Source organism: Caretta caretta, chromosome 15 (assembly GCF_965140235.1).
Source record: "Caretta caretta isolate rCarCar2 chromosome 15, rCarCar1.hap1, whole genome shotgun sequence".
Taxonomy (NCBI): domain Eukaryota; kingdom Metazoa; phylum Chordata; order Testudines; family Cheloniidae; genus Caretta; species Caretta caretta.
In genome coordinates this window covers 30,399,373-30,426,193 of record NC_134220.1, presented here as the reverse complement: position 1 = coordinate 30,426,193, position 26,821 = coordinate 30,399,373, and the positions used below count along the sequence as shown (strand labels likewise).

The following is a 26,821-nucleotide window of genomic DNA, read 5'->3' as shown; positions in this document are numbered from 1 at the left end:
CCTAAATGCTTGAAATGACAGCAGAACAGCACCAACAATCTGTCCTAAACGTTTAGTCTCATTTTCAGGGACAATTATAGGCCTACTGTGGATCACATGGAGATTCAATCACTGTCAAATTACAGCATGAATTTTAAGAGAGCAGAGTTAATCTGGATTTATAATCCATAAAAGATGGTTAGAGCTTTAATGATTCATAGCTTTTTAGAGAAGAGTATGTACTTTCTAAATAAGCTCTGTAGAAAGTGAGAACCCCACAAACTATAAAAAAATAATTTGCCCTTTTAAAAAAATGCCTCTGTAAACATCAACTATAATATGCACTACTTTACTGGTGTATTGCCTTCACACACAAGGATACTTGCAGATCTCAAACAAAAGGACTATATTTCTAAGGGTCTAAAATGCTTCTCATTTACTCTGAGAATATTTGTGCTGTACAAAGGGTTTCAAAACAGAAGATTCAAAGTTACCCAAAAATGTCTGCATGGATTATGTGTGTCAGTTTTTTACGGTAATTCTCTTAGACTAACACTGCATATTTGATAGCTTTGTATATGAAAATGTCTCATTTAAGCAAAAGGTACATCATCAAAAACATAGAAAAGCAAAAAAATCTTAAATATCAGACCTCAGTTATTATGCTTCAAGGTAGGAGTTATTAAATCATTAATATGCACAGTGATTTCCGACAGCTGCACAGGAAAAGAAATGCACTGAACAAATAGGCTTTGAGCTCAAGAAATCAAACTGTGTGAATGAACTAGATTTATAGCATTTAGAGGAAGCCTTTAACAAACTCAGGAGACTCCAAGGCTTAACATCTTTGACTTGAGAAAAACAATTTCTATCCCAAAAGAGCAAAGCACTTTGCTCTTAGAAACATGCAGCAGCCACACAAGAAGTTGTGATTTGGTTTTTTTAAACACCTTAAGAACATACAGTGAATTACATGAGCAGGTTACACCGCTGATGCTTTTACTAATTAGTAACTATCATTAAAAAAAGCTAGAAAACAGCAGTTAACCTTGGGCTTTTTCCAGAGGAGGGATAGTACCAGTTCTCCAGCATGACATTCAGTTGCCTTAGCCACGAGACCAGTTCTCTGCCGGTAGGTCCCTGCCTCACTCATCGCATGCCTTTAGGGTGGCCAGATAGCAAGTGTTTAAAATCAGGACAGGGGTGGGGGTAGAGGGGTAATACGAGCCTATATAAGAAAAAGACCCAAAAATCAGGACTGTCCCTATAAAATCTGGACATCTGGTCACCTTACATGCCTTCCAAAGTTGGACAGTTCAAAAATCCTGAGTCAGACCTCCCAAAAATGATGAGATTGAAAAATGAAAGATAAATAAAAAACAACACTGTTTTTTGGTCTCACTTTTTGAACGACCCCTGCCAACCCCCAGTGTCCATGGCTGCCTCATGGTACAGCACCTCCAGCTTCTCCCCAAACCCAAAAATCCTAGTTTATTTTGTGCCCTTCGCATGCCCATCCCCCAGCCCTGCAATTAGTTATGCCATCCCAACCTTCATGTCAACTTTGCCCACCCCCCAGTTCATCACTGCCCCTCCTGCAGCTCCAGGGGTTCTTCACCCTTCCATTAGTGGGAGCTCCAGGGGCTCACCCTCTCTTCCCCTTCTCAGGCCTGCTGTTGCAAGGATGGAGAGGCAGCAGAGCTGCTGGGCTGTTTCTGCTCCCCGTCGCCCTCCCCAGTGCTTTGAGAATGCTGTCAGCTGGCCCCTTTCCTACCCCAGAACTCCTCCTGAGAGCGCTCTGACCTGCCTCTTGCAGCAGCCCCGATTGGCTGCTCATCCCAGGAGGTGGGGAAGGAGAGGGAGTTCCAGACAGGGTTGAAAAAAATCAAACAAGGGCTGGAAATTGTGTCATTGGGCCCAGCAGGGGCTAACAATGTTACAGTCAATTCAGAAGTGTAGGCACCGCTAGTCACCCCTCTTTCCAGCCAGTCCCAGGCCCGCTCTTTTCCTAGTCCGATCCTGTCCCAGCACGCCAACCCCCCTGATCCCAGCTCCTGTCTCAGTCCCACTGAGGGTGTGTCTTTTCTACATTCTCTGGGCACCCCAGCAAGAGAGTCTCCCTGTTCTCAGCTCTTGTGTCCAGTCCCGCTGCAGTCACTGGGGGGAGTAAACACAGTGCAAGTGCTGCTTAATTCCTGCAGCCCAAGGCTAGAGCAATCAAGGACACTCAGTGCAGAGAAGGTAGTTGCTAATTAATGACAAGCCTCTATTGTGTATGTGGGAATTGCTGGCTTTTTTCAGATGCTTACAACCTGGGCAAATTTGGCCAGATTTTGCCAAGAGCCGCAAGTATCACCTCCCAAGCTCAAGGCCATACATACATTCCTGCTCCAGAGCATGGAGGAAGTAGAGCTTCTCAGTTAAAGAGTAAAAAGAAAAGGAGAACTTGTGGCACCTTAGAGGCTAACCAATTTATTTGAGCATAAGCTTTCGTGAGCTGATACTCTGAAACCTGTCAGTTAAAGAGTGATCACTTTAGATAAGCTATTACCAACAAGGGGGGAGGAGGGGGGGGAAGAAAACCTGGATTTGTGCTGGAAATGGCCCACCTTGATTATCATACACATTGTAAGGAGAGTGAGCACTTTAGATAAGCTATTACCAGCAGGAGAGTGGGGTGGGGGGAGAGAAAATCTGTTGTAGTGATAAACACCCATGTTTTCATGGTCTGTGCGTATAAAAACATCTTCTGTATTTTCCACAGTATGCATCAGATGAAGTGAGCTGTAACTCACGAAAGCTTATGCTCAAATAAATTGGTTAGTCTCTAAGGTGCCACAAGTACTCCTTTTCTTTTTGCGAATATAGACTAACACGGCTGTTACTCTGAAACCCATGATTTTAACAGTTTTACCAACATTTTCCCCCACCTACAAGCTTTGTTCTCAAAAAGCGCTGAATCTTAAAAAACAAAATAGTAATCTGGCCTAAGGCAGACACCAGGCATGGTAAGTTTCAGTCCAAATGGTCACAGTTGTACAGCAACTGAAAACAGCATTTTATAATGGAAAGTGTTCTGCCACCTGACCTATGGTTGTTGGTGCCAGCTCTGCCTAGAATAAAATGTATGTGCTTAACAAACACTTATTATCCCCCCCAGTTTCCACTCGCATTTGGGAGGACTCTTCAGGGAGTAAGAAGCAAATGAACATTTAGTTTATGACAGGTTTCAGAGTAGCAGCCGTGTTAGTCTGTATCCACAAAAAGAAAAGGAGGACTTGTGGCACCGTAGAGACTAACAAATTTATTTGAACATAAGCTTTCATGAGCTACAGCTGTTAGTCTCTAAGGTGCCACAAGTCCTCCTTTTCTTTTTATTTAGTTTATGGTGACCAAAGCACAAAAACTAAATTGCTGGGGTGAAGCTGGGTTTGAGATCTTGTTTTTCTATTAGTAATCAGAGTGCCAGACAAATGCTCTTAAAGGGAGCAATGCTCTTTATTTCCATGAGGAAAAAAAACTGAATTATTTTATTTGTTATTTCACAACCCCAACAAGGTGTGACAGTTACAGCAAATCTCTTTTCAAAGAGGAGCAACAATTCCCAAGTATAGCTGCTTCTGGGTAAGCAAATGACAGTGTTGCTGCTAATACCAAATAAGCTATTTAGGGATGAAGTTAAAGTTTTATTAAATGCAAGCTGCATAGTCTGAAACAAACATGGCACAGATTATACTGGCACAAGGGTGCATACAAGGAATTTTAAGCTGATTGCTACATCAAACAATGGATGATTATATGGTATGAAATGGAGTTCTAAATTACCTTTTACTGATGGTGATCATGTCCATTTTATTGCAAGTTAGATTGGTTAATAGTCTACCACAGAGCCAGAGGCAGCTCTGTGTTTTGCCTGAGTAACAAATGCAGGATAAGACCACATGTACCATAGGTTTCTTTGCACTTCTGCCAGCTATAAGTAGGAAATATTGCTCAGTAATATGTTTCACTGCAATAAGGCTTTCCTGTGGTTGTACAGTGTGTACTGGAGGAGTGCATTTGACAATCACAGCATATATGCTGCGTACATTTACACAGAAGTGAAGACAAAAGAACTAAAAATATATAGTATGAATGAAGACCTGAGAAAACTTGGGAAAAACACACTCCTGTATTGCTAATGACACTATTCCCTATGAGTGTAATCGTATTGAATTGGTTTGTCTTAAAAATCAATAAAAAGATTAAGATAAAAAATATGTATTCACATGAAGGATTTACACTTGACTTTTAAAAAAGCAATATTTATATTTCCCTTTGAGATGGCAGAACTTACTTACTAATAGGCATACATGAAAATTTCACCTAATTTCTCTGTATGAATTCAGCACACTACCTCCAAATCAGTGTAAATTTCTTTCACAAAAAAAGTAAATTGATCTTTTAAAAAAAGCACCTATTTCTGTTATGTATTTTCTTGCTGCCCTCTTTGATTGTGTGAACTAAGCTGGTCTTGAATCACTACAGAGAAACCTCTATTTGAATGAGCAGGTAGTCCCCTTTTCAAGGGAAAAAAAACTTCTTAGCTATCTTTTTTGCCCTTGTCCAGAGAGCATTAGTTTTATCTTGAGTGCACCTCTAGCCTGAATTCACTCAAGTTTAAAAATCAACCATATTAATAAGTATAGCTGCATTTTAAATGCTCAGGAACTGCAGAGAGGAAATATCCTCAGCCACGTGCACCCAAACCTAATGGAAAACACTCGCTGGAGTGAAAGACTACTTCGCACATTCTCCTCTCTATTTTGAAAAGAAACAGTAACTGGCATTCAATTACTAGAAAAGACTGAACAGATTAATATTTCTTTGGTAGGTAATAAGGAAGTTTCTCTTCTGAACTCTCTGTGTATCAGGTTCTGAAACATTGCTGTGCTCCTACATATATAGCCCAGGCAAGGTTTCCAGTTCTTTAATATATTTCTCTCTCTCTTCCCATAATGACATTTTTGAACAGGACATGGCCTGGGAGGCAAATATAGCTCCTGGAATTCTACCGCTGCCCTCACCTTTAATCATGGAGGTAGCAGCCCATAGAAACTACAGGTGTCTGCACACAACACGCCAGGGCACTTGGATCGAGATGGAGATCTGCATGCCAAGAGCTGTAGCATCTCTGGGCCACATCTCTATGTTAAAGGTGACAATTAAAAGGTGGCTAGGACATCCTCTACTTATGCAACCCAAGAGTGGTCCTCAGGTTCCTAGCTACTGCAGCCCTCAGTATCACACACATTGAGGCACCCCTATTTCAGAGGATCGAAGGAGGAATCTATTTTTCTGTGAGAGAGCGCTGCAAAGCTTGTTGAAATTCTTCTTCCTCCTCTTCACGACGCCTTTTCTCCTGCTCCTGCTGCTCTCTGACAGACAACTCCATAGCAAGCTGTAAGTCTTTATCAAAACTGGAAGACTCATTTGGGGTGCTAAAATGAGGAGTACTTGAACTCATAACAAAGCTCTCCTGAAGTGCCCTGGTGAGAGAGAAATACAGTTTCAAGAGCTGAGAGGTACATATCTCACTTTACTATCCGTTTTCGAGCAGTGTCTCCATGAAGACTCTCCAACTGCCAGAGAGCCTCTCTTTCCTGAAGGGGAAGAAAGCAACCCCCAGGATCGTTACAGAGAGGGTTGTGTTCTGCGAAGGAGTAGTAGTCATACAGGTTCCAAACATGAAATCCATTTTTCTCTGAAAGCTCCTGAGAGCCTGCTATGGAAGATCTGCTCCCTAATGGCTGTTTCCAGCAGCCTCTGAGTGTGCCCTCACCAAGTTCGTAAGCACAACCATCTGCGTGTGCAGTGCTGACGGTGAGATATTCCTTGCGCTTTGCACAAACGCTCGTTTGCGTCAGCAAGAGGAAGAATCTAAGATACTGCAGCCTGTTTTCAGAGGGCCATTAAAAATTTGCTCCTAAATTTGCAACAGGCAACTTAAGTTTGGGACAAAACACAAAAATTCTCAAGTGTCCAGCGTGTGGTAAATAAGGGTGATGACACTTGGTAGAGGGGTCACATTAGAAGCTGTTGAAGGAGAAAAAGAGAATCTTGAACTCTGATCTAGTTCGATAAAGGATCCTTTGATCAGAGGGTGTTCCAGGGCTGGTCAAAGAAACCCAAACTCCAATCCTGAGACTGAGCTAGCAAGGCCATATTCTACTATACCAGGAGACTTGTTTGAGGTTCTTCTTGCAGACTAGCAGTACCACAAAATAAGTGATCTGGGCTTCTGTTCTTCTGCTGTGCCTTGCCTTATATGCCTGGGTGCTCTCCTACTTGGCTATACAAAGTGCAGCATGCCTGTGGGCTACTGTTGGAAGTATTTACACTCTGGCCCAAATATTTGGCCTAGCGCATTTAAGAATTTTTAGAAAAGCTGAAATTACCTTTGATACTGTATATTAAAGTCCTGCGCATAAGCAACTGCTCCATTGGCATGCATTCCTAAGGCTTCCTGGGGGAAGGACCACAGTGACGAAGGAATTAGCAATGCAAGTCATATTTGAAAGTCATTTCTAAGTCAAACATGAATATCTCATTGATATTTGCTGTGACAAGTTTCAAAAACTTTCTGTGTTAAGATTCTTTCGAAAACTGCAATATTACAATATCCATTCCTGTAGAAGCTACAAATTCCTTGGTATGAGTTTAGAGACATGTCTTGCTATATACAGTTCATGTTAAAATAAAGAAATATTGCTTTGGTGGATAATATAAAGCTGAAACAAGAAGCTAACTCTCTATTAGGTGTATAATTACTTTGGTAAACTGGTACTTCATTTTTAAACTAGCCAAGTAAATTTTTCCAAGTCAAAACTAGGGACTGAGGGAAAAGGAGACATACTACACTGTATCTAGAAAAAGAAAGAACATTGACCAGCTGGCAGTACAGACTTACTTTATTCCCACTGGACTCCAACAAACTCTGCTGAATAGCAAACTGCATTATTTCATTATCTTCATCTTGCACACGCACATTTCTACCATCATGCTGAGTGTGATAAGATTTGGGGATCTCAAACACAGACTGGTCGACCTCAAAGCTAGAGGCTTTAGAAGCTAAAAATGTAGTTAAAGATATACTATATTGTATGCTTACAGCTTGTTAATCCAAAAAATCAACTCCCAAAGCCCACTTTTATTTATATAAATAAGCCAAAACAAGAGCCCCAAGAAAATAAGAACGGCCACACTGGGTCAGACCAATGGTCCATCTAGCCCAGTATCCTGTCTGCCAACAGTGGCCAAGGCCAGGTGCTCCAGAGAGAATGAACAGAACAGGGAATCATTGAGTGATCCATCTTCTGTTGCCCATGCCCAGCTCCTGACAAACAGAGGCTAGGAATACCTCAGAGCATAGTTTTGCATCCCTGCCCAATAGCCACTGACGGACCGATCCTCCATGAACTTATCTAGTTTTTTTTTTAAACCCTTTTATAATCTTGGCCTTTGGTTCAGACAAACCACCCCATAGTACATCTGTCCTATGTGAATGGGGTCTGGAGAGGCTTATATAGCAGCCAAGGTACAGGAACAAATAGAAGATAGATGAACATGGTGCCAACAAGTTTTGCAGCAGGGAAAACCAACATGTGGCACCAAAGAACTAAGCAGGCTACACTGTACTTTGATAAGTCAGTCAAAAGAGAGGCAAGTTTGCCAAAAAGTTAAGAAACACTGAAGTGCAGCCAACCTACCACTAAGGCTGCTGATTCCTAGCAGAAGAGTTTGTCAGAAGCTCACAGGGGAATGCATTATACATATGTAATGTTGTTTCCCCGTTATCGTGCACACCGTCCCCATTGTAGCCCACTCTATCCTAGCATGGAAACAAATCCATTGCTGACGATTTACCATTGTACTTCTCACATACGTAGGTTTTGTATAAACAAAGGCAAGAACGTTAGTCTCCAGTACCCAAGGAGTTATCCCAGAACAGGCAATTGGGTGGGGGTTTTGAAGTGAGAATGGGTTAATCTGATTGGTGAATACATTCTAGCCACTGAGATATTTTACGACACATATGGCTTTCCAGATCAGTTACGGTAAGAACTACCACCTACTGTAGTCTCTTCAGTTCAAGTCCGAACAGCCTACAGGTTTGCTTTATTCTATAAATCCCACTGATAGCAAGTACACAAACAAACCCCTCGCATAAACCCACCAGAGCTTTACACCTTCTTACCCAACTCACCCTGTGCACCTTCAGCAGTTTGTGATGAAGTTTCCTCAGCTGTCCTGCAGCCATTAACATTTTCAAATGTAATTCGAGCATTAAGCACATGAAACAAGGGAATTTCTGTAAATGGAAGAAGTACAAGATTTGTGTGAGACACAGCAGAGCCACACACGTTTCCAGTTACAGCAGCTGCAATGGGTTTTTATACATGCTTACATAGATAAATTTCACCGATGTTGTGTAACCGCACAGTGAACTGCACCTCACTTTCCCACAGAATAAAATTTCAGTAGTCCGTCTGTCTCATAACTTAGCATTGTGCAAGTGAAGTTTTTAGACATGCATTATATTCATAGAACAGTCAACCAACCCACCTCCCCCCTGTATACCCGGTGCTGATCACTGCAATTCACTCCTCACAGGGACACGCCTTGATACCATTTGGAAGTTTCAGCTAATGTAGAATGCAGTGGTGGCCCCTTTATTAAGCCACAGCTCCATGAAGAGAGCATAGCACACCTTGCTTCTTGCCTACAGTGGCCACCTTCGTGAAGTTTAAGATGTTGATTTTGTCCTATAAAGCCCCAATTATTTGAGTCCCAGCTTTGTGAGGAGAGAGGTGGTCTCTTGAGATACTGAAACAGTTGCAGTTATGCAAGGCACTAGTGCTAATAGAAGGGACTAGCAATAGCTAGTTCTTAGCGAGGTGTCTTTGCCTTTGGAATTCACTTCCCCACTTGGTCCTTCTGAGCTTAGATTTAAGGACCATCCAGATATATGGTAAGGCTCAGCTGTTTTCCCAGGTTCTCTGACTGGGAGATGGATGTGGTGACAGGTGGGATTTTTAGGAACTGAACTGTATATTAATTTTTGTCCCCGTTTTTAAACTTTTGTGCTGTGGTTGGAGAACAAGAATAGAAGCAAAATGGAAATGAAAAAAGAATCTAAGTGCAAAAGACTGCAGAACAGTACCAATTTTGACAGGAAATCCAGGTGGAAATTCCAAAGTGATGAAGTCTTTAAGTCTAGCAAAATGAGCACTAGCTCTGGCCATCAGATCGATGATCGGAGTGACTTGCTCCATGAGAGAGAGGGGGAATTCTTCACACATCCACAAGGTTGCTTTAAACCTGTACCAGTGAGTTATACACAACGATATTAGAAGAGTTTTCACTTTTGTATTATACATGTAGCAAAATACACACAGTATTAGGCTGATGATAATACCACTCGGGTTGGAAAATGAATTATATGGCTCTGGCACATACTGGGTTACATAGCTTCTTTTTGAAGCTGTGGCCTAGATGAACTATAACCCTGGTAAGCAGTAAGGACCAAGAATAATTACCATCTAAGAATGGCTTAGAATGCAGGCAGTGAGAAGGTGGCGTCAGTCAAGTTTCCAGCAGAGAGATGTGTGCATCACAGAAATCAAGCCTCATAACTGTCACCTTTGTTGGAGGTCTCAGAGGCTGGAGATCAGCCACACACAAAGACCAAACTGCACTCCCAGTCAGATTTGAGGCACAGTAGGAGAGACGCTAGTGTTGGCACACTCTATGGTACGTCTGCTTTGCTGATGGACTTCAGCCTCCAGAGCCCTCGGACAGACTGGCACCATTCACTTGTATAAAGGGTAGGATTTTACTAAAATGGTTAGCATTTGCTTAACTCTCCTCCCACTGGTTTTATAGGGAGCATGGGCAGGCCAAGATTGAGTGCTTTTGAAAATGCCACCCTTAATTCAATCCCCGCTCCCTGAACAAAGTGAACTGTATTAGAAATTTACAATATGATTTCTAAAAGCAAAACACTGGAGGAGAATCAAAGCAGGTAGACCTCAAACAGGAAGAGTTTAAGGAAAGATCATTTCAAGTTATACATTAACATTTCTCACTTCTGTGTTCTAATAGTGACTTCTTTGGGTCTTCCTATGTCCCTATCTTTCAGATCAAACTTCGGGTCAAAATATTCCTCCAGAGTAATGGCTGTAGGGTTATTCATTGTGGCATACTCTGTTGTGAGGTCCTGTAAAAATAAACAGTACATAATAGGTAACCATCAACCCCTCCTACAGAAAGCTTCAGCTGGTAACTCACATTCTAGTGCAATCTAAGTGACAACTGCATAAAGCAGCACGTTTTACCTAAACCGAAAGTCAGCAGTGAAATGAACACATAGGTACAACAGCCTACAAGACAGATCTACACATTAATATAGTGCTTTTCATGCAGACTGTAGATCTTACAATGCTTTATGAAGACAGGAGAGTCTACCTACAAAAATGTAGCCAAACTAGAGTGGTGTGAGGATTTAACACATCGAAGTTAGAAACTATGAAGAAGAGCTCTGTGTGGCTCAAAAGCTTATTCCTCTCACCAACAGAAGTTGGTCCTATACAAGATATGACCTCACCCACCTTGTCTCTCTAATATCCTGGATCCGACATGGCTACAACTACACTGAATACATAATATAAAGCAGTCCCAGGCTCTGCATTATTCAGAGTAGCCAGTATTATGGTGGGGACTTCAAATTCAAAGAAGGCCGAGTACCTAACCATCCCATGCAAGATCCTCAGCCAAACTCATGGCAGAGCCATCAGCTGGTAAATCCATTACCTACTCATCTTTAAACCTGTACAGATGTAAAAGCATTCTCTCTTATGCAGAGTTGGTAACATCAATAATTCACACTCCGCACAGGACCCAAGGACTACACCCCTTTCTCAAAGCTGCTATATGCCAGCGTGCTGCTGCAGCGCTTGTACCCCCAGTCACCTCTTAGTATTGCTGGGGCACCACTGAAACATCGTATCCTCAGCCCAAAGCTGCTGCAGGTCTGCAAATTTATAGCTTCAGCACATTTGGTTATTCCAGTCTTTTTTTTTTTTTGGGGGGGGGGGGGGGAGGGTAAGACTAGAAGCCCATGGCAAACCCTAAGATTCTCATCTCACTCCAGCAGCCCAGTTTCCCACTCTTCCTTCCAGATTCCATGACCCTCCCCCAGTCATGAGCTTCTTCAAAAGGAAAGGTACCATTACGCTCTTACAGCAACGGGTGGGGGTGGGGGGATTAAAACTCTCAAGAGTAAATCTAGAACCCAGCGTTTGAACTATGTTTCTAGAATTGAAGAAACAGTTTTGATGAGGCTGTGGCATAAGATCCACATAACTCATTCGAGTTACTTCTCAACACTGCAGTGACTGCTTTTAGAGTCACTGAAGATTTTACTCACCTGCGCACCATACTCATGCTCTACAGTACCAAGAAAAGATTCCAGTGGATTTCTGTCAGCTGGAGAAAAAGGGAGCAGGGAGGAATAGGCTCATTAGCAGAGTTAATTAACACAGAAGTGCACATGCATCGCTCAGGCTCTGTGACAAGGGAAGCGCCAGCTCCATAGGGAGAAGATGAACAGAGCCTTGTTTGCACTGCTCATTCAATGCGGGACTACTGTGGCAAGGCTGGTTTTCGATTAACCCTTTGCTAGAAAAGCCCAAGATTTAAGAATAAAATGGGTTCAAGATGAGAGGGAAGGGATTATGATTTTAAGGACACTAACATCAGGGGCATCTAAAATGTATCATCATTGTCCACCACGCCTTGTTTCTGGGAGTGTCTGAAGACTGCTGAGAGGCAGTTGTTTCCTCACACAAGGTTATGGTCTCGCTTACACTTTCTACTATAATCTCAATACATACCCCAGAATTAAGAGTACAAAAATAACGCAGACGTCTTATAGTTTTAATCCAGGTAAAGTGAACACGTATGAAGTGAAAGTACAGAGGCCTTCAGGGCAGAGAATATGCAGGGACAGAAAATGAAGCCATGGGGGAGGGTACCACCTTTTGAGGCTTTAAAGCAGAGGTGGGCAAACTACGGCCTGTGGGACCGTCCTGCCTGGCCCTTGAGCTCCCCGCCAGGGAGGCTAGCCCTCCGCTGTCCCTCCCCCACTATCCCTCTCCCCTGCAGCCACACTGCTGCGTGGGCAGCACTCTGGGGTGGCGGGGCTGCACGCTCATGCAGGGCAGTGTGTCTGGCTCTGGCCAGGCGGCGCGACTCCAGACATGCTGCTCTGAGCAGCATGGTAAGGGGGTCGGAGGGTTGGATATGGGGCAGGATGTCCAGGGGGGCAGTCAGGGGACAGGGAGCTGTTGGATAGGGCGTGGGGTGCTTGGGGGCCTGTCAAGGGACAGGGGGGGTTGGATGGGTGGGGAAGTTCTGAGGGGGGCAGTCAGTGGGAGGGGTCCGGCACAGCCTTCCCTACCCAGCCCTCCATATACAGTTTCGCACCCCGATGGGGCCCTCGGGCCAAAAAGTTTGCCCACCCCTGCTTTAAAGGAAACTGACACTAATTTTCAAACACCTTTTCCCAATAAATAAAATCAAAACTACACAGAATCATTCACTTACATTAGAACTTCAAAGAGCCAAGTAATAAGCCACCTCAAGTACACAGCAACTGGAATTAGCTAGAGCAGGTTCAGAGGCAAGTGAGAGTAACCTGCCTGGTTACTCTGCACCATGTATGTGTTGTGCACAAAGGTTATGTCCTGCCTCTTTGTACAAAGATCTTAACAAAATGTTCTATTTTGTTTCAGATAACCTATGGGAAGTTACCTTTATATCTTTTTTTCTCTTCTTCCGTCAAGTGTTCTGTTCGGATTTTTGTGACTACATTCACATTGTTTGCCGTATAGACCTTTAAAAAGGATATTATTATTATCTATCATATGTATTACTGTCACGTCTAGGGGTTCCAGTCATAGACCAGGGCCCACTGACAACTATTAAAGATAAGAAAAGCAGCATCTTTAAAGATGCCCAAGCAACAAATTCAAAAAGTTAAACCAAGAGGCACGGGAAAGAGGAGGAGCAAGAATCTGCCTACCTTTAATGTATCGGAAATCAGTGAAACATGATTGTGTGATCTGCCTATTTAACTCACATTCCCATGAAGTGCTGAAAATGTTACACATATGTATTGTTATGTCATTTTGACAGAGTCCCATGCTAATGCTGAGCTAGACAGCCATCTGCTGGGCAAGCTGCTAAAATCAATATAAAAATATCTATCCAAGAATCCATTAACAAAGGAAAACTAGCTAGCACAAGTCATCATTTAGGTCCAATCCTACAGCAGCAAAAGTCAAAGGAGTTTTGTCATCGACTTCAGTGAGAACTGGGTCAGGCCCTTGCAGAGACTCTTGGGAGAAGATTCAGGTGCTTGCAGACAAATTTCCTGTTAATGAAGTTGGTTCCAGCTGAAAGATTGGATGGGCACTTTAAGCTGAGGAAGTGTAGAATTCCCTAGTTGTGTGTTAATTTTGAGGGAGGAGGGACGGGGAAGAGCAGTCAGGCTGTGGCTGTGTTCTCTCTCTCTTTCTACTTAAGAAGTAACTGATAAAATTCTGCAGATGGAATTTAGCTGATGATTCTTTTGATTATGCAACAACTAGAAGGAACTCTGGCTCTCACACCAGTGTGCTCTCATACTTAGGAGTGGTTCCGCAGTAGTGATATGATTCAAACCTTGTTGGTTTGACTCCAAGCAACCAGAGGGGTGAGAAGGTTCCATTTACATTACCCATTTTTTTTTTTACTATACCAGACCTTCAAATGAATTCAGTTTCACACAGGTCGATTGTACAGGTTTAAGCCACTACACTTAAACAAAAAAACCCCATACCACATTAAAAGAACAATAAATCTGCAAAGACCAACACTCAGAAGTCAAGAAATGCCAGAATTAAGGAAACCTTAAATTGGCCCCCTTGAGCATCTACATTATTTTACAGTTTAATTACACGGTCACATCCCACCCAGGATGGACCGTGCTCATTGAATGGGAAGCTATTCATTGTTTATTTTATTCCTCATTTAATGTACAGTAACTAATGCAGTAGACTACATACCATCCAAATCCTTCACCAAACAAAGGTAAATTAGAATTTCTTCATAGGTTTTCCATGGTGCTCTCATTGCAATATCTTAGTTCTTTACAAAGATTAATGAATTTATCTTAGCAACCCTGTGAATGGGCATTATCCCCATTTTACACCCAGGGATCTAAAGCACAGGGCAATTAAGGTCAGAAGCGTCAACAAATTTTGAGTGCCCAATTTGACAAGTCAAGGACCCAATTTTTTTAGAGTACTTAGAAAGTGCTATGTTCAGAGTACCTATCCCATTGACCTCAGGTGTCGTTTTGGGTTCTCAGCTCTTCTGCAAAAATGACACAAACAAAAACTAAAGAAAATACCTGGCTATCAAGTTAGGTACTCGAAAATGAGGAACAGTTAGCGACTATGAGTGAAAAAGTTTGTTTACTTGACTTGCCCATGTGATGCTATGGACTCTGTGAAAGAGGCAGGGATCCAATTCTCCAGAGAGGCATTCAACCGCTAGTCATGTTTTCTCTTCCGGCAGTTCTCTGCCCTCATTCACCAGAATCCCCTTTTAACTTTAGCAACAGATGAAGCAGAGGTCCTTTAGATTCTATTCTACACAGGTTCTTCTTCCATGCTCATCACCATAGTATCTGAGTGCTTACAGCAATGTGACTAATAATGGACAGATAATTGGTCCCTCATCCTCTCCCCAGGGGAAGGAGTGTGTGCAGGAGATGATTGTGTTTGGGATTTTATAATACACACCACTACTGATTTATTTTAGAGAAGGCAAGGTCAAAGAAGTACACCTTGCACTGAGAATGAAAGGTGGTGAGGTTTGGGATGGTCCTTAGTTTCTGGGGGAGTTCATTCCACAGTCTTGGGGCAATTCCAAGAAAGCTCTGTCTACTGCACAGATGCACTTTACTCTTATGGTAGAAAGTTACATGATGCCAGAGGAGTGGAGTTGTCATCCCAGAGCTTTAGTTATCTTTTAGAGACCTTAGGTCCAGGCCACTGAGTACCGTGAAAGTAAGGACAAAGACCTTAAACTTGACTCAATATTTTATAGGAAGCTAGCACCGGAAGCTGAGGATGGGTCTGATGTGTTCATAGTGTTGCTGAGGAGACATGCTGCAGTGTTCTATACCAACTGGAGTTTCCTAAGCACTGAAGGCTTCATGTGCAGGAAATGGTCCAAATGGCTGTACTCCAAACGAGGTGACAAAGGCATAAATAACTGAGGCCAGGTCACTGTCCAGTTTCCTAGCCAATGGGAGATGGTAGAAATAGTTACTTGCAGATGCTGCTATGCGAGAACTTCACATCAGTGATGAATTCAGGAGCCTCCTAAGCTATAAGACAGAATTGACCAATTGTGGTTATGTACCTTCAACCAAGATTGACTGCACAAGGGCTGTGAATCATTCAGAATGGTTTTCTCGGCCCACCAGCACAGCTTCTGTCTTGCTTCAGCCAGCTGGTTTTTGTCCTTGGATTTCACCGAAGCACGAGGCAGCCTTTGTGGCAGTGGGATGGACGCATGGTGAAGGAAAGGTAGAGAGCTCCGTTATCTGCATATTGGTGGCACTGGAGTCCATGTTGCCTTGCCAGCTCACCTAATGGGAGTGTGTAGATAACGGATAGGACTGGAGAGAGAATTGGTCCTTGTGCAGCTCCACAAGGGAGGGTCCATTGGCAGAGGTGCAGTTTCCCATCACTACTCACAGGATGCATCCCTCCAGGAAAGATTTAAATCCTTTTAACACATTACATTAACTGCTGCCACCTCTCTCAGCAGAGACAATAGTATCTTTATGGTCAACAGCAGTGAATGCTGCAGAGAGGTCCAGATGACAGTCAACATTTCAAGAATGAATGAGAGAGGATAGGTGGGGTGGGCATGGGATGGAAAAGGGCTTGGAAAGTGAAGACAAGTAGTTTACGTTTGATGCAAGAGAGAAGGAGAGCTAGCGGAGGGACACAAACAGATGGGGGTGAGTTGGTCGAAGTGAGGGGCTGGGAAATTATCTTTGCAGCAGCATTCTGAATGGATATGTGCAGGGCAAGATTGCCTTTGCCAAGACCAGAAACAAGGATTTTCTATTCACAGTAGGAGAACATGCATTATCCCCGATTCATTCCCAGAGCATGGCTCACCTTGTGCACTGGATCTCGCAGAAAATAAACATGATCATGTAATTTTAGACTAATCATCATGCATAGGCACAAAGAGACAAATTAGGGATGCAGAGGCCTTAACTGTGGCATTTCCTAACTTCTGAGTGCTCAACTCTAAGTTCTGGAGAAAGCATTCTCTAGTGGTTATACCCTTCTGCCTTTCTCCCCTGCAGCCTCTCCCTATCTGCTTTTGCTCCTACCCCCACTTCCTGAGCTCCTGCCCCCTTATCTGCTACAATCTCCATGGCGTCTGTCATCCCATGTTCCCCTTCACCCCTCGCAGCTCTCACCCCTGGACACCCCTCTTCCTATTTCGTATCCTCTCCAAGACTTCTCACCCCAAAAACAGATCTGGTGGCAAAAACACAGAAGTTACAGATATCAAAGCAAACTATAAAAATTCAAGATACATAGGGGATACAGAAGATCACAATTATATCTCATAGCTAATTGAATTATCTTAGTTGTAAATAATTGCTTTTTACCTTTGCTTCATAACCATTTACACCTTCTGCTTTCTCTGTCCTCCATACCCAAAATCCAGATGTATTTCTGATAAAGAGTAAACACCACAATTGTCTATGTATTTGCAGTTTATATTTAGCCCTAAGCCTCTGTTTTCCCTAACAACATTTCACTTGAATAGTGTTTTTGAGAGGTACCAAAAGTAACAGCTCTAGAGAAAAGGTACAGCAATAACATAAGTTGTCCCTGCAAACACCAACACCCTTTTCCAACATAGGACTCAGAGTATTTTAATTTCTGTTCACATTCAGACTTTGGCTTAACTGCAGAGACCAATGAACTGTGACTTTCGTTTGTCATGTGAATGCCTGACCAGCTAGGAATTGGGAGTTTCTGGAAACCATTGCATCATTTCACACAGTCAGTCATTACTAACTTGCTGAGCTTTATTTCAACGAGCAACATGTAGCTGACAGTTGGGGAACTGGATTGGTAGAGCTGAAGAAACATTTATCTATGAAACGTTGGGTAATGTTTTCAAACACTCCTAAGTCCCATTTTCAAAATGAAATTTAGAAACTTAGGAAATTAAGTCCCATTGAAAGTCTGTGAATCTTTGAACTTAAACACTTTAAAATGTTACCCCTTAAGTATATCTCAGTATTCAAAAAAATCTTTACACATCCAGTGGAATTAATTAGTGAGCTTTGATAACTGCTGTCCCTCAGTGGATACAATTCTGCATTCATGTTTTGACAAACTCTTCTTCCTTGCAGTAAAAAAACCAAAAAAAAAAAAATCCACACACCTTCCAGCAGTTATAACAACTGCTTTATAGCACCCCAGAACACTCCAAGAATGTGTAGCACAGTAGAGATGCTTGCTAGAGAAAGCAAGCTCATTTGAGCTCCTTTGACCATGCAGATTAAACACCTGGATAAACTAATGTAAGGAATTGGCGGATATGATTGCAGAGCCATTGGCCATTATCTTTGAAAACTCATGGCGATCGGGGGAGGTCCCGGACGACTGGAAAAAGGCTAATGTGGCGCCCATCTTTAAAAAAGGGAAGAAGGAGGATCCTGGGAACTACAGGCCAGTCAGCCTCACCTCAGTCCCTGGAAAAATCATGGAGCAGGTCCTCAAGGAATCAATTCTGAAGCACTTAGAGGAGAGGAAAGTGATCAGGAACAGTCAGCATGGATTCACCAAGGGCAAGTCATGCCTGACTAATCTAATTGCCTTATATGAGATAACTGGCTCTGTGGATGAAGGGAAAGTGATGGATGTGTTGTTCCCTGACTTTAGCAAAGCTTTTGACACGGACTCCCACAGCATTCTTGCCAGTAAGTTAAACAAGTATGGGATGGATGAATGGAGGATAAGGTGGATAGACAGCTGGCTAGATCGTCGGGCTCAACGGGTAGTGATCAATGGCTCCATGTCTAGTTGGCAGCCGGTATCAAGTGGAGTGCCCCAAGGGTCGGTCCTCGGGCCGGTTTTGTTCAATATCCTCATTAATGATCTGGAGGATGGTGTGGATTGCACCCTCAGCAAGTTTGCAGATGACACTAAACTGGGAGGAGAGGTAGATACGCTGGAGTGTAGGGATAGGATACAGAAGGCCCTAGACAAATTAGTGGATTGGGCCAAAAGAAATCTGAAGAGGTTCAACAAGGACAAGTGCAGAGTCCTGCATTTAGGATGGAAGAATCTCATGCACCGCTACAGACTAGGGACCAAATGGCTCGGCAGCAGTTCTGCAGAAAAGGACCTAGGGGTTACAGTGGACGAGAAGCTGGATATGAGTCAACAGTGTGCCCTTGTTGCCAAGGCGGCCAATGGCATTTTGGGATGTATACATAGGGGCATTGCCAGCAGACTGAGGGACGTGATCATTCCCCTCTATTCGACACTAGTGAGGCCTCATCTGGAGTACTGTGTCCAGTTTTGGGCCCCACACTGCAAGAAGGATGTGGAAAAATTGGAAAACGACCAGCAGAGGGCAACAAAAATGATGAGGGGACTGGAACACATGACTTATGAGGAGAGGCTGAGGAAACTGGGATTGTTTAGTCTGCGGAAGAGAAGAATGAGGGGGGATTTGATAGCTGCTTTCAACTACCTGAAAGGGGGTTCCAAAGAGGATGGATCTAGACTGTTCTCAGTGGTAGCTGATGACAGAACAAGGAGTAATGGTCTCAAGTTGCAGTGGGGGAGGTTTAGGTTGGATATTAGGAAAAACTTTTTCACTAGGAGGGTGGTGAAACACTGGAATGCGTTACCTAGGGAGGTGGTGGAATCTCCTTCCTTAAAAGTTTTTAAGGTCACGCTTGACAAGGCCCTGGCTGGGATGATTTAGTTGGGGATGGGTCCTGCTTTGAGCAGGGGCTTGGACTAGATGACCTCCTGAGGTCCCTTCCAACCCCAATATTCTAAGATTCTATGAATGTAGCAAAAGAAGGAATAGGGTTCGAAGTAGTTTGCTGTCTTCTCTAATTGGTCATATTTAGAGATATTCTTATAGACTTATATGATTAAACTAAAGCCAGAGTAGAATAAATAAGTCAAGAAAAGCTGTAAATCCTATTATTGTTTTTTCAGTACTGCACATATGCTTCACAAAATAAGCAGGAACCACTGGTACATATCTGAAATCAGAATTTATAACCCTTGCCCCACTAATATGGGAAACCATGTCTTATGGTGCAAATGGACTTTACACTAAATGGAAATTGTTTGCAAGACAAGAAGTAATGAGCTGAGAGGTTATAAAGTGTCTATATGGAACAAGATATGCAGTTATTGTTACATCCCATTTTATTTTTAAGATGCATATTACCAGGCTTTTAAAAACTACATTGCAAGTATAATAATCTTGCATATTTCATATCTGGAGGATCTGTTCATTAAGAAAAATTTAAATACCTTACCTTTCAAAAGCAATATTTTTAGTATCAAGGCACGTATTAATAATTGGAGATGTAAGGCGTCTTTCTACCTCCTTTCTTTCTGGTGTCATAGAGCCCAAAGTCAGACGCTTCATTTGTTGAGAGATTTCAAAACGCTCTGTTGTGACAACTTTGTCATCATGGTTTATCTCAATTAGTTCTGCCCAGCCTCCAGTATCTGATGAAAGAATATATTTTATGGACTACAGACTTCAGAACAAACCTTCAGGATGAAGAGCTGACCAAGACATACACTGTAGACTAAAGTGAGAATTAAAGTTGCCTTGCAAAGTTTTAAATCACTCACTTACATATGGCAAGGTTTTTAAGTATGGGCAAGCAGACTGTGTGCCTGCCCGCCCAAGTCATTTTTATGGTAATTTTGCATAATGGATTTAAGAGACTCTAATAATGAACATTCAGGCCTCTAAGAAGAAAAATACAGCTGATTTCTTTTTTGTTTTTGTTGAGAGTGAGAGAAAAGGGTAAAGTCAAGTTCTAGTGATTCATATTTGCTCCAGAAGATTTTTCTTAACAGAAAGTCCAACCACTTCTGCTTAGCCCAGTGACCTGAAATCCCAGAAAACGCACTGCCCAGCACAAGTAAGTCTGTGAAAGCATGCAAAAATAAAGCTTATAATTACATGTGTTCTTTTAGTAACACTAGGAATCCGTCAGTGTAGTTTGTGTACTATTTGATGATCAATGAATCAGATGTACTAAACCATTTACCTTCTCCCTTGAAAATTAAGCTACGTTTCCCTCGTTCCCAGCTCATATTTTCGAAGCCCAATAACGTGATATCAACGCGTAACTTAGCTCCACTTTTCCAGATGCGACAGATATCATTTGGACACACTCTAGAAACGAGTGGAACTATAAAAGAAACATAATGACACACACAGATGCAAATATAAAAATCCTTAACAGAGAGGACAAGTGTAGGAAGACTAAACTCAGCCAGAAGTTATGCGCTTGGTGAAACTGCTTGGTGAAATTTTATGGTCTGTGTTTATGCAGGCCATAAAGTAGATATTATAATGTTCCCTTCTAGCCTTAAACCTATGAATCAATGTCTAGATAATAAAGAACAGAGAGATTATCAGAACTGATTCTTGATTTATTGATTAACACAATAGGGAAATGAACCATGCGAACAGACCAATGGCCTGATGCAATTTTGTATCCCATCTCATGCAATGGCTAAATATGTAGTGGTTTGGAGAAAGTCAAAACCTGTAATGCTATTTTGCAGTGTAAAGGAATAAGTTTCCTGAATATTTTATGTCTTGACGCATAATGTTTGTATAACTGTCTTAACTTATACGTCTCCCAAATATCAGGATGGCCTTAGAAAAATCTTCAGCACAGTACTCCTTTAAAAGAAAAAAAACTAAAACAAGAGATATTTGAAGGAAGGGTACAGTTTGCGCAGCAGACTAAGGTGATCAGAAGGAATCTTCAAATCTCAAAAGGCTTTGTGAGTTGAAGGGAAAAAATATGGGTTGGGAGAGAGTAAGGGCTCAACAATTGTGTTTTCTTTGCAAACATACTTTTTATTTCAGGAATTTTTAAAACTCAGAGGTAAGAAAGATTTAAAAAATCCCCCAAAAAACCAAACTTACCCCAGCTAGTGAATTCCCATTTCATTTCCACATAAAAATCAGAAGTCTAGTGTAGAAACAAAGTATTCAAATGAACCACCAAGGGAGAGAACACTAGATTAATATTCAGTACAGTATGTCACATGTATATTTTAGAAACAAGAGAAAGTAGAGGTTTTGAGATGCTCCTGATAGGAAGCACAATTAAACCAACAAGTATGAATTTTACATATGCTGATATTTGTCATTTGATTTAAATTAATGGGCACAGAGTGTAACACTGTTCTGCAACAGTCTAACTCTTCATTGTTTTCTACTGAATTACTCGTCATTTGTTATTCTACTACAAAAGCACATAACTCTCAGCCTTTGACATAGGAAGAATAAGCATCCTCCTCCAAGACCCGAGATCATTAATAAAAACAGAGAAAACTCCATAGTCTCCCATATGTTTATATAGAGCTAATAGGCACAAAATTGAACTGAATAATGCATCATCCTGACTTTAAAGTTGCTGATTTAAGTAAACTAGAACCAGACTAACAATTCCTCCAGATGCAATTGACCAGCATGCAATTCAGGTCTCACTAAGCGTTTACCTCATTAATTTTTTGGAGTAATTCAGGAACCCCTCCAAGTGTCGCAGACGTTTGGTGGTAGTCTCGATGCTGCAGTATCAGGTATGCCATCTCCGGGTCTCCTGTGCTTACAGCCTCATGTAAAACTGCAAGAAACCCAAACACAGGCAAGGCTTAATATTAACAAAGCAAAGTGAACACTGCAGCCACATCCCACAGTCCTAAGGTGACATTTATATAGACAGATTTTAGACCTTCAGTGTTTAAGGTGAAAACTATTAACTGCCTTTGAGCTGATCTCTTACCTGTCCATCCCTGTGCATTCTCTTTGGTAACATCTGCCTTGTGTCGAAGGAGGACTTTGGCAGACTCTATATATCCCAAGGAAACAGCAAGGTGCAGCAAGGTCCGACCCCGTGGGTCACGCTGATCAACATCCTGTTGAGTAATCAAGAGTTAGTGCAGCTTCAGCATTAGCTATCAAATGTAAAATCAGAACACATTTAAGAAAGTTAAAACAAAGATTTTCAGCAATAAGCTGTAATAGCTCAACATGTATTTCTACAGAACAGGTTGTTGCTTGGAACTACTTATCCTACATGACTTGCTTTGATACTGCTATTGAATTGCCTATTTGCCTTCTTAAAAGCCTGATCCTACCTCCCTACTAAAGTCAAACAGGAGTAGAATTGGGCACCATAGAAGTGATTGTGGGTAAGGGAGGTATGTGTCACCATGACAGGAAAAGGGGAGGGAAGTGAGAGGGAGGAAAAGGGGGGGAAAGAAAAACAAACATTCTATATTATTCCTCCCTACCCCAGCTTCTTCATGAACTGTTTCTTTTAGGAGGAGTAGACAGTGCTCCCTTCTTTTTATTTTGTACCATGGGCAGTCACCAGTTAAATGGCCACTGGAAGGTATAATGGAAGATATCCAACAGGTTAAAATCAGAAAAAAATTTCAAGAGCAGGTGACGGTTTACAATGCACATTTTGTATTTTTTTGGTAAGAATATGGAAGAACATGAAAATTAAAAAACATCTATTTGACTGACACACAGAACAATGGAGAGTGAGTGCATTCTCTACAAATCACTAAGAAATGGAACTACACAGGGCACAAATATCCAAAACATGCAAGCAAAACATACTCATACCTTACATATATTTTTCACTACTAGCTTTAGAGATTTGAAACAGAAGAGCATCTATAACTAAAGGAAAATTGGAAAAGTCAAGAGTGGGCTAAGAAAAGAAAGTTATTACATAACTAAACATGGTTATTTGACAGCATTACATTTAAGACACCAAGCAGTGAGCATAAAGGAATCTGAGTTAAACCATCCTCATCTCATTGCTGCAGCTCATATGATCTTCAGTTCTACTTTCCCCAAACTGCAATGCCTATTGCAGTGACAAAAAATTAAAGGACTTTGGAACAGTCTTATCTCAATTTCTTTGCTAGGATTAACCTGTAGCTGCACATTATGGCCATTTATCATTTCATATGCTGACTGTATCTGGCTAGAGTTTCTTTCAATCCCTCAAACCGTATCAAAGCACATCTGCCACACACAGCAAGCAGTTTGTCCTGAAGACGTAAGAGGAAGTGTACTCCCAGAATGCCTTTTAAAACTTTCATTTAAGACAGATGTTTCCAGGCTTAATGGAATAGGTCTTTCCAACCTTCATATGTTGCCTGTCTTCTCATATTGTAAGCTCTTTTGGGCAGGGAACAGGACTACTGTGTGCACAAACAGGGCTTTATGCATTGTGGGTGATACCAGAATACAGATAATAAAAATAAACTGAGGTAGTAAAATCATCTTTGTTAAGTTACAAATGTTTATTTTAATAATGCTATAACCTTAAAAGAGAGATGAACACTGAAACCAAGGGATCAAAAACATGCACAGAGAATTCCTTAGTACAGACTGAAGACTATATGAATTAGAGACAGTAACAGCATTCCAAAACTCTCAAGAAACACCACAGGTATGCTTTAAGCCAATACTAGTGTTTCATAGTGTACAGCTGGAGTTGTGGCTGACAACCAGGATTTGTATCGGAAGGTAGCATTAGCTGAAGAGTTCACAACACATACTCTCTGTCTCAGGCACAATACAAGCAAACAGGCTACGCTTCTGCCAGTTTGTACCCTGCACTACTGAACCTCAAAGTTCTCTCTGTGTATTCCTAAAGCAGCTATCACCATAGTACCTTGGTAACCTGAGTTACACTAGCAAATTTGTTGCTTGGGATCTGATGCAGATTTCTGAATGCTGCTCCTACTGCCTTTCTTTTAACTCTGGTACTTTCACCACAGCTCTTGGCTGACTGCTGGATTTTTGTGTTCTCTGTTCTACAGTGAGCCATGATGATCAGCTATTTTCTACCACAGTTGTGATTCTATATTCTAGCAAGTGCAAAGCTGCTGGGCTCCTATGTTCTAAGGCAGCCAGTGAAGCACAGAGGACTACACTTGAAATAAGCCCTTTGTGTCTTAAAAAGGAAGGAAATTACTGTATTGACTATCTTTGCACAGCAGTAATCTTACCACCAGATCAGTACTGTGTTGAGCCACAGATAAATGGCTCAACAGAATATAAAGAAAGAAAAATAAAACCCCTCAATTTTCAGTGAACTGTTGGCTGCCTGAGGGTGATATTCTGATAAAAAAAATCAATTTGTGTTTTGTCTTTGGCAGTAGCTGACACCCTTACTGTGTGTTGGTTGCCCCCTCCTCCAACTAGGTGGTACTTATTTGCTGTTTTTCTAGCAAAAAGCATCAGTGCCTATCACATCTGCCTGTCTTTTGGCCCTGATTCAAATGATTTCTAACATTTTCCTGTCAGCTACAGAGTTTTTTACAATCCGTCTGTATCTCTCTCAGTGCCTTGAATCTGGCTTTATTTAAAGATAGTCAGAAATTTAATATGCAGAAGTTGCATGATAAAAGGTATAATCTCTGTGCCCTCCTGAGGTGATCTCCTTTTAATCACAAACAGCTGTAAAAAAACTCCACAAAAATAAATCCCTAATAAGTTTAACAAAGAGAAACTTAACTAAGATATAAGGTTACTTTCTAAGTCCCCATGTCACATAGAATGCATATAGATGATCTATTATCCTGATCTAATTTTCAGTCCATCATGTCTTGTATTCTGCCTTGGGTAGTTTCAGAAAAGGACAGCACCATATGTTGGTCTGGTGCCCATTTTACCTTGCCTTCCAGCTCTTTATCCAGCTGTCTGTAGTCATTATTCCAGACTAAGACGTGCAGAGGAAATTTGCTACTAGCCTCACCTAAAGAGCTCATCCTGTACGTATTAGATGAGGGCTCAACCCTCCCTGGGGGGTGCCTGCCCGCTCTGATCTCCCCCTCTTTGTTTCTCACAGGGCCCTTACCAAGCCCCTCAGCCCTAGCCACACAAGAGTCTCTCCCCAGTGAGTCCCACCCCCTTCTGGTGCCTCACAAATACCTTCCCCACATCAACCCCCCTCAAACAACCCACACGCCAGCCCCCTTGCCCTCTGGGCCCCCAACAGGCTCCCTATCACCAACCCCCTCTGCTCCCCCTCAACAGGCCCCCAGCCCCCTTGCTCTCTGCCCCCCAACAGGCTCCCAACCACCAGCCCCCTCTGCCCCCCAACAGGCCCCCAGCCCCCTCTGCCCCCCCAACAGGCTCCCAGCCCCCTCGCTCTCTGCCCCCCAACAGGCTCCCAACCACCAGCCCCCTCTGCCCCCCAACAGGCCCCCAGCCCCCTCTGCCCCCCCAACAGGCCCCCAGCCCCCTCGCTCTCTGCCCCCCAACAGGCTCCCAACCACCAGCCCCCTCTGCCCCCCCCAACAGGCCCCCAGCCCCCTCTGCTCCCCCCCAACAGGCTCCCAACCACCAGCCCCCCCAACAGGCCCCCAGCCCCCTCTGCCCCCCCCAACAGGCTCCCAATCACCAGCCCCCCCAACAGGCCCCCAGCCCCCTCACCCTCTGGGCCCCACTCCCCTACAATCTCTCCCCCTCCCCTGACCTCTCACCCTACCGCTGACCTTTCCCCTCGCCTGACCCCAGCCCCCCGCTTTCCTTCTCTCCCCAGAACGTTTCCCACCAGCCAGGGCAGCGGTCGGAACGAACCACTGGGCTGCCGGAATAGGGGAGGCTCCCGGCTCCCACAACCCGCTCCGGGGCCAGCCCCCTTGCCCCGCTAGCGAGCCCAGGGGCTGGGAACGTCACCCCTTACCGCCCCCTTTCTAGCAGGCAGATGGACCCTTCCATCCCTCAGGCTCGCCCACTGTCTGGAGGGGGAAAATACGCGGAAGTGGAAGAACTGCCCCCGCCCCATCAGGGCATTGGTTTCGCCTGAAGGCTCCGCAACCAAGTGGGCGGGAGCGACCCTTCCTAGTACTTCCGTGCGGCCGAGGGCGCCGTTTTGGCTGAGGGTAGTATCACGCCCTGACTCCCCGGCCGCCATCTTGGGTTAGGGCAATGTGAGCCTCCCTCCAATCCGGCTCTTCTCGGCCGCCATCTTTGGTGAGGGCAGCAAAGCGCTCCCATCTGCTGACCCAAACCATGCGTGACAGCAATTTCCTTTCTACCCGTCCGTCTCAGGTTGCCATCTTGGAAGAGGGCAGCGGGCCAGCCCTGTGCAGCAGTGGTTCAGACCATTGGCTGTGGTATTGTGTCTCCATCACTGGCCAGTGCCTTGTTGCTTCAGAGAGGAGTGAGGGTGCCCTTCATGGCCCTCAGATACTTTACTGTTAGGTGCTGTATAAGTAAGAGGGCAATAGAGAATTAGCTGGATACTTGGGTGTACAGTCTGGAGACAGCTAGATAAATAGGCAAGTATGGAGATAGACTGATGGGTAGATTAGTAAATATCTATAGATTGGGTGATGGGTAAGTAGGTAGGGAGTTAGGTAGATGCCATAGGATGAGACAGCTA

At 43.1% G+C, this 26,821-nt stretch overlaps 1 protein-coding gene across 3 annotated transcripts; it reads right to left on the bottom strand.

Moving 5' to 3' along the window:
* Positions 1–3,458: 3,458 nt before the first annotated feature.
* On the bottom strand, positions 3,459–25,373 carry ANKRD13A (ankyrin repeat domain 13A). 3 transcript variants are annotated; one of them, XM_048821339.2, is made up of 16 exons: positions 25,104–25,373; positions 23,038–23,094; positions 22,187–22,319; positions 21,903–22,027; positions 21,325–21,370; positions 20,432–20,575; positions 19,682–19,877; positions 16,769–16,835; positions 12,832–12,913; positions 11,447–11,505; positions 10,107–10,237; positions 9,182–9,339; positions 8,225–8,329; positions 6,929–7,089; positions 6,417–6,484; positions 3,459–5,507 (listed from the first exon to the last, which is right to left on the bottom strand). In XM_048821339.2, the coding sequence occupies exons 2-16, from the start codon at positions 23,086–23,088 to the stop codon at positions 5,309–5,311; spliced, it is 1,725 nt and encodes a 574-aa protein (XP_048677296.1). In that variant the 5' UTR covers positions 23,089–23,094; positions 25,104–25,373; the 3' UTR covers positions 3,459–5,308. The 3 variants fall into 3 exon arrangements, with proteins under 3 accessions (XP_048677296.1, XP_048677295.1, XP_074976222.1); XM_048821338.2 differs by lacking the exon at positions 23,038–23,094 and having other exon boundaries at positions 25,104–25,372; XM_075120121.1 differs by lacking the exons at positions 23,038–23,094; positions 25,104–25,373 and adding an exon at positions 22,698–22,787.
* Positions 25,374–26,821: the final 1,448 nt, after the last annotated feature.

Coding starts and splice junctions, on each gene's coding strand:
- ANKRD13A (XM_048821338.2), bottom strand. CDS start 25,199: ATGAGCTCTTTAGGTGAGGCTAGTAGCAAATTTCCTCTGCACGTCTTA. Junction 8,330..9,181: donor TGGATTTCCTGTCAAAATTG/GTACTGTTCTGC, acceptor TTCCATTTACAG/AAATTCCCTTGTTTCATGTG. Junction 6,485..6,928: donor TGGAGTCCAGTGGGAATAAA/GTAAGTCTGTAC, acceptor TCCTTCCCCCAG/GAAGCCTTAGGAATGCATGC.